Raw genomic sequence first — 7,491 nt, 5'->3', positions numbered from 1 at the left:
GTTGCAAGAAACTCCTCCAAACCCTTTGCAGAAGAACCCTTAAACCCTTGTTCATCTCTAATTGCATTTTTAACCATCTCCTTAACTTGACAAGCTTTACATCTCATCTCAACTCCTTTCTTACTCTCATCGTCCATAACCAAATCAATGACTCTCACTACATCTTCATGTCTAATCCCATTTTTATTCCCTCTAGCCAACTCAACACAAACCTTGACTTCCTCTTCCAACAGCTTTGAAATGTAAAAATGATCAGCTGCAATTGGCCATCTAATCATTGGAACCCCAAAACTCAAACTGAATCTTGACTTAGTTTTGACCTGAAATAAGCCAGCCCAACTTGATCAAACTCCTCAACTGTATTAATCAAGAACCTACCAGAACTCAATGTTTGAGATAATGTTCTTTTGAAAACAAAGACCAAGGATCATTGCCAGTTGCTTGCAATGCACTGTTGGCTAACTGAGATCTGTGGATTCTCAGATCCTGGGGGAAATCAGGAACTAGAAATTCCTCCTCAGACTCATTTTGAAGCTGTGGTTGGTTAATCCAGATTGAATAAAAAACAACCACACCATAAGCACCACTAATAACAAAAACTGAATGAAAAATCTCAAACTCCTTGGCAACTTCAACTGTCCATCCAAGGAACATATCAGAGATTATACAAAGAGGAGGAGTATTCGCACTCACCAGATCTGAGATGAATTTGTGGAAATGGGGTTTCAGAGAATATGCTGATTCAAAGAAGGTTATGAACATAGGGTATGGAAGAACATCAGTGTTTTCAGAGTTTGGTGGAAGGTTATGATGAGAGCTACAGTAAGGAAATGAAACCAGGTTGATTCCTGGAGTGTTGGGTGGAAGTGATTTTTGAAGTCTTTGGATGTTGAGTGGTGTGTTGAGAATGGTCACCGTGTAACCAAATTTTGATTGGATTTTTAAAGCTAAAGCTAAGTATGGGATTATATGACCCTGTGCCATGGATGGAAATAAGATCACATTTTCTTTGCAGCTGCTTGTAGACATTTCAGCAACTTTCTGCAAATTACACAGTAGAGGAGAAAGCAAGAGAACGATGCACTATATGATGGCTTGTTGGAGTGTTGGACTCCTTTTCAACTACCACGAGGTCCACAACCACATTATAAATTAAAGGGGAAATTATTTAAAATTTTAAAGTTTCCAACCAAGAATATGCAAGTTATTTCTAGAATTGGTGTTGGGCAATGCCAGAAGGTATTTGCAAGCTTATGCAAGTTATGTTTAGGCGTTTAGCGAAGTCACCTCTAACAAGCCATCATATAGTGCATCAGAGAAGCCAACTTTTCAAGGTGTATTCCAACTTTGAGGGTGCTTGGCAATCAGAAGCAGAACTGGTCATGTTCCACAAATACAATTTATACAACTTTGACGTGCGAGATCACACCAGAGAAGCTGGCTTTTAGTGAAACTGCAGAGCGAAGAGTGGGAATCAGCCAATCAGGGTCAGAAAACTTGCTGAGAAATCTGAGAAAATGGAAAAGGCACGAAAAAAAAACAAACGGCAGTTCAAAAAAAGAACTAATTTACACCACAGAAAATGTAAAAGTAAAACATACCACAGAAAGTGTAAAAGCAAAACATACGTATTCTACACCAAGCTCAACCAGCCTACCAAAGGTCACAAAATGGTGTTGCAGGACAGACATATGCTGGAAAACGGAAGAGCCACACAAAAAAGAGATTACCTAGCACAAAGGAAGAGCACATTTAACATCAGACATCTTCTAGTTCCTGACCTATACGATTTGTCCAAGAGACTATGCTGTTAAAATGAGGAACGTAAGATCCCACATATGGAGAACAACCTTCACCCATTTCAATCTCCTTCATCTCTCTCTGCTCGAAATCATACATAAACAACGTTTTGTTTATGCCTCTCTTCAAAACTAACTTGTATGAGCTATAACAAACAGGATCCATGCACAAAGTCAATCCACCAGTAATAATTCGGTGCTTCAAGATCCACTTACTTGCATCTAAATCCTCCAAAATCCAAACATCAAGTTGATTATAATTGGTGTGAGTCACAAACACTAAGGATCCATCCATATCAGCTAAACCATCATATGCTCCACTAGTTTTCGGTAACTGGATTTTGCGAAATTTTTCATCATCAATGCCCATCGACACTATGTATTTATTGTACTCAATGTGAGGCATCCAGTGAAAAGCTCCACTGGCAACAACTGGAGACTTTACCAATTGACTTATAAGTCCAAAACTAGGACCATCAACTGCCCTCCATGTCTGAGAACCGACCTCTGCAATCTCACATCCGAAATACCGCAGATGATCTCGAAACAAATGTACGACTTTATACTTTCCGGTTCTGTCACTGAAAGAAAATCCATAAGATTCATCCTGTGGGGGAACTTTTGTACCTTGACGAAGTGCAGTGTACTCAGGATTGATGACAATTGGACCACAAATTCTGCTGTTGTCGAGTAGAACCATGCCGTTGCACGCAGCTTGTATTTTTCCGTAGGAGCTTAGCTTCAAAGATTTTACCATGCTTTTCCCATCTTTAATCTCCATGAATTGCAAATTCAACTCTACTTCGTACTGATAGATTCGAGACTTCCAGTTGGCTCCTACTTTACCCCGAAGATAATTTTTTTCGACATGGAAAACGTTTTTATCACTTTCTTTTCTGGTCGACTTAAATAGAAAGATTAAACCCATTTGGGATCGACGAAGATGGCTTGGATGAAAATAGAGTTGTTGATCATCTTGTACCATGGCTTGCAAACCAAACTTGATCTCCGAAGTGACTCAATGGGTAGTTTAATAAGAGTTCTGTAGATGCAATCTTTTGGTAAATCTAGCATACTGTATCTCTTCCCATCATTCTCTTCTTTCTCCTTGTCCTTCTTCTCCAGTTCCTCTTTCTTCCTTTGTTCCTCCTTCATGAATTGTCGCGCTTGAACTACTTGCAACAAGTTTGCAGCAGTACTGCTGCAGTCCACTTTTGCCATCTTTTGCATCTTTACTCTCTGCTTGGAGTAAGGGGAAAAATGATCAGTCACCCAAATATATCAAGAAAAACCATGTGGATCATTTCTAAACAAAGAAATTTAATTTCAAAACTTCTACGACGGCGACTGAGATATCCATTCCACCACAGAATTTACAGTCAGAGGGTTTTTAGGCTACAAACTTAAAGTTTTAGAATTAGCCGATTTTACCATGTACAGAGAAACTTACCCCTCACTGAAAATTAGTCACTACAGTGAAATGATATCCATTTAGGCTATACAAGCACAATCAATTACTCTATTTCTTTGCCAAAAAGCACAGTTTTTTGCCCTATGAAAATTGAAGTACTAAAAGTTGTCTCAAATCTATGTTAACTTGTAGCCAGTTTGGGGTTTTGCGGCCTGCAAAGAAACCCACTAGCAATTTTAACAACGGATGCTGGCTCCTAGTAACTTATTGGACATCAAGAAAGAAAGGCCAAGACAGTGGGTTAAGGACAAGTTCCATTTTTACACCTAATTGCACAAAACTTACACAAATCAGGGAAAGGGTTAAGACCCAGATTCTAATTTCCAGTTTCTGCATGTTATAATCAATGGATTTTCAATTCTGTAATCTTGCATGTTCGATAATAACAAAGTAAGGTGAAAAAAAATGTCAAGAAAAATATGAAAAAAAACAAGTGAATAGGAATTACTTACCAGTGAATCAGTCGAACTGCATCTATTAAGCTCTGGATGAATCCATATTTTGCTGATAAAAATAGTGAGTAGAAGTTCTTGATGGGGTTTTACAGAGAAAATCTCTCTTTTGGAACTGATTGTATTTATCCGTTGGAATTCCTACAGTGAGTCAAGACAAGAGTCAAAAGGACAGACTGTCTGATTAACCTCCGTTATAAGCTTTAGCCCAATAAACGGACGCCATTAGTGTACACCGTGAATGCTGCTGGTTCTGGAACTTTCCCAAATTTTTTATTCAATTTTATACAAAATATTAAAAAAGAGTATGTATTTAAAAACTCAAAAATCCATTTCATACCGAAAATCCGGTGCATTTCTTTGTTTGACTACTAATTTCAAGTCCTGGGGGAAATGAGATCCTCTTCAGACAGAGTGTGGGACTCCGTTTAAAGCTGGGGTTGATTCAACCAGATTGATACAGCCATCCCATAAGCACCACCAGACCAGTAACAAAAACTGAATGAAAAATCTCTAAACTCTTTAGCAATTTTCAGAACATATCCTTGGACAGGCGTATATGCTGGAAGAAATTTGGCATCAGACATCTTCTAGTCGCTGATCTCTACGATTCCTCCAAGAGACTAAGCTATTAAAATGAGGCATATAGGATTCCATATATGGAGAACAACCTTCAATCCACTTCATTTGTCTCTGCTCAAAATCATAAGTACCCAACGATGGACCTTTCTTTAAAACTAACTCGTTGTTTCTCGAATTATAACCAACAGGAACCATACAAATTGTCGATCCAACTGTAATTTTGTGTTTCAGGGTCCACTTACTTCCATGTAAATCCTCCAAAATCCAAACATCAAGTTGATTCAGACTGACCTGATTCAGGAACGATAAGCATCCACCCATATCAACTAAACCATCAAATTTTCCACTAGGATTTGGCAACTTGATTTTGCGAAATTTTTCATCATCAATGCCCATTGACACTATGTAATCACTGTTCTCAATATGAGGCATCCAGTGAAAAGCTCCAATGGCAACAATTGGAGCCTTTCCCAACTGATTTATAAGTCCAGAACTAGGACCATCAACTGCCCTCCATGTATGAGAGCCCACCACTATAATCTCACATCCGAAAAACTGTAAATCATCTCGAAACAAATGTACGACTTTATACTCTTCCGTTCCGTGACTGAAAGCAAGTCCATAAGATTCAAACCGTGGGAGGAGAGTTTCTGTACCACGACAAAGAACAGTGTACTCTCGAGTCACAGGATTGATGACAATTGGACCACATTTTGTTTTGCTTTCGAGTAGAAGAAAGCCGTTGCACACAGCTCGTATTTGCCCATAGGTGTTTAACTTCAAAGATCTTACTGTGCTTTTCCCATCTTTAATCTCCATGAATCGCAAGTTCAACTCTGCTTCGTACTGGTCAATTCGAGGCATCCAGTTGATTCCCGTTTTTCTCGAGAGATAATGTTGCTCGACGTGAAACACGTTTTCATTTGAACTAGTTTCTTTTTCTGACGACTTATATAGAAAGATCAAACCCATTTCGGAGCGACAAAGACGGTCTTCGATGAAAATAGTGTTGCTGATCATCTTGTACCATGCCTTGCAAACAAACTTTGATCTCTGAAGTGACTCGACGTCAAGTTTAATTAGAGTTCTATAGATGCAATCTTTGAGTAAATCCAGCATACAATATCTCTTCCCATCACTCCCTTCTTTCTTCTTTTCCTTCTTCTCCATTTGACGCGCTTTAACTGCTCTCAACAATTTTGCAGCAGCACTGCTATACTCTCTGCTTGAATTAACGGAATAACAATCAGTTACCCATACATATCAAGAAGAACCACATGGGTGATTCCACACAAAGTAATTCAATCACAAAACATCTAATACCAAAGAACGCACTGGCGGTTACTGATATATCCGTTTTTCCATAGAATTTACAGCCGAAGGATTTTCAGGCTACGATTTAAAAGTTTCAGGTTCAGCTGATTTTACTACGCATTGAAAGTCACTATAGACTAAAGTGAAACTATATTCATGTAAGCTACACTGTCAAGTGCTCTATTTCTTGCCAAAAGCACAGTATTTTGACCTATAAAATTGAAGTACAAAATTGTCTCAATCTATTTTAACTTGCAGCCAGTTTGGGGTTTTGCTTGCAGTTCTGCCAAAGGATGCTGCTGCAACTTATTATGTTGTTGACATCAAGACAATATACTTAAGGACAAGTTCCTTTTACACCTAATTGGACACAAATCAGGGAAAGGATAAGACCTAAATTCTAATTTTTAGTGGCTTTACGTTCGATTATCTACTTCAAAAATAACCTAATTCTACAGGGATTTTCAATTCTATAATAATCTTGCATGTAAGGAAAAACAATCTCAAGAAAAGCAAAGAAATATAGAAACAAGGGATTAGGAATTACAGGAATCAGTGGAACTGCATGTATTAAGCTTCGGATGAACCCCAAATTTGGCTGATTAAAAAGTGATCAGAAGTGATGAAAAATTGTTGATATAGGAAATTCTATTGCTTGTTCCTCCTCCCTCCGTCTCGCTTCTCAGGGCCGTCTTATATAGACTAGGCCAGCTGGGCCTTTCCCTAGAGACTCAAATTGTTTGCGCCCTCTTATTTTAGAAAGTGAAAACTACAGGGAAACCCATTCTTCCTGATGTTTCTATTGTGAAACCCACGCTCCCAAAATTACAGGCGCGCACCCAAATTCTGGAAGAAAATTATTCTCAAACCCAAAATATATAAAAATCATGTTTTCCCGAGATTTCTTTTTTTTCCATGGCTGCCGCTGTGTTGAGAAGAAGAGGAAAAAGATTATTATCTACTTCATTGATATCTGCTTCTAGATCTGTTGATGTTGTTTCTGGACCTTCTTCTTCCCAGTAAAAATATTATTTGAAGTGGTTTTACTATTGAAAATCGATGTGGGATTTGGAAGTTGAATCGCTGATGTTGTTGACGATTGAGGAGTGTGTTCTGATGGGTTTAATTAGGTCATTATATAGAAGGTTAGAGGTATAAAAATTGAATTATAGGAAGGGGGGTTTGAATTCGTAGATGGAAAAATGGATTTACGGTGGTTGTGTTAGAGTTTACAATGAAGACATGAAGTTGAGCTGCAACAGAGAACAAAGAAGGAGAAATTGAAGTTATGTGATGAAATAACAAATGGGCTTGGTTGATTATAGGGTCTGAGAAGGTTAATGGAGCTGTTACTGCCATGGGTTGTTGCTATTGAAGAATATAGTGGTTGATGGGGGTTTTAAGCAAGAAACTGTTGTGATGAACAGAAAGAGAATCTGGTAGTGAACTGGACAATTTCAAGCAAGATTAAGACATTATAATTAATTGGAGATTTTCTAGGCTTCTAGTAAATCTTTATGCATTTACTATTTTCGGATGGAAATTTCAATTCAGATTGTGTATCTATTAATCTCCTTCCATGGATTTTACGAGTACCAGGTGTCTCAGCAAAAGGTTTCCTTCTCAAGTACACTCGAAGAACACAACCTACGCCACGGGCTGCACACAACCTTCTCAAGTACTAGATGGTTTCACGTATGCTTAATGGGAGATGCAGATGGTGGAATATAATGGATCTGTGGAGTTTTAGCCGTGAGTTTACTGTGGAGAAGATGAGAAACAACAAGGAAAGGGTAAGTTGTTACTGGCAGGGAGAAACGGAATTGAGCTGTAGCCGAGAAGCGGAACTGGCAGCGAGCAAAATTGGCTCTGC

The 7,491-nt window shown here is 38.5% G+C and overlaps 1 protein-coding gene across 3 annotated transcripts; it reads right to left on the bottom strand.

Annotated features, from left to right (window-relative positions):
• Positions 1 to 1,062: 1,062 nt before the first annotated feature.
• On the bottom strand, positions 1,063 to 6,280 carry LOC113311017. 3 transcript variants are annotated; one of them, XM_026559853.1, is made up of 5 exons: positions 6,166 to 6,280; positions 4,063 to 5,526; positions 3,723 to 3,863; positions 1,629 to 3,038; positions 1,063 to 1,453 (listed from the first exon to the last, which is right to left on the bottom strand). In XM_026559853.1, exon 2 carries the CDS (start codon positions 5,472 to 5,474, stop codon positions 4,302 to 4,304), a length of 1,173 nt encoding a protein of 390 aa, XP_026415638.1. In that variant the 5' UTR covers positions 5,475 to 5,526; positions 6,166 to 6,280; the 3' UTR covers positions 1,063 to 1,453; positions 1,629 to 3,038; positions 3,723 to 3,863; positions 4,063 to 4,301. The 3 variants fall into 3 exon arrangements, with proteins under 3 accessions (XP_026415638.1, XP_026415639.1, XP_026415637.1); XM_026559854.1 differs by having other exon boundaries at positions 1,731 to 3,038; XM_026559852.1 differs by lacking the exon at positions 1,063 to 1,453 and having other exon boundaries at positions 1,547 to 3,038.
• Positions 6,281 to 7,491: the final 1,211 nt, after the last annotated feature.

The sequence above is a fragment of the Papaver somniferum genome, chromosome 9 (genome assembly GCF_003573695.1).
Source record: "Papaver somniferum cultivar HN1 chromosome 9, ASM357369v1, whole genome shotgun sequence".
Lineage (NCBI taxonomy): Eukaryota > Viridiplantae > Streptophyta > Magnoliopsida > Ranunculales > Papaveraceae > Papaver > Papaver somniferum.
The sequence above is the reverse complement of the archived record's forward strand: the minus strand, read 5'-3'. Positions and strand labels throughout refer to the sequence as shown.

What these genes read in the sequence shown, in the direction of transcription:
- LOC113311017 (XM_026559853.1), bottom strand. Translation starts at nt 5,474, where the DNA reads ATGGAGAAGAAGGAAAAGAAGAAAGAAGGGAGTGATGGGAAGAGATAT.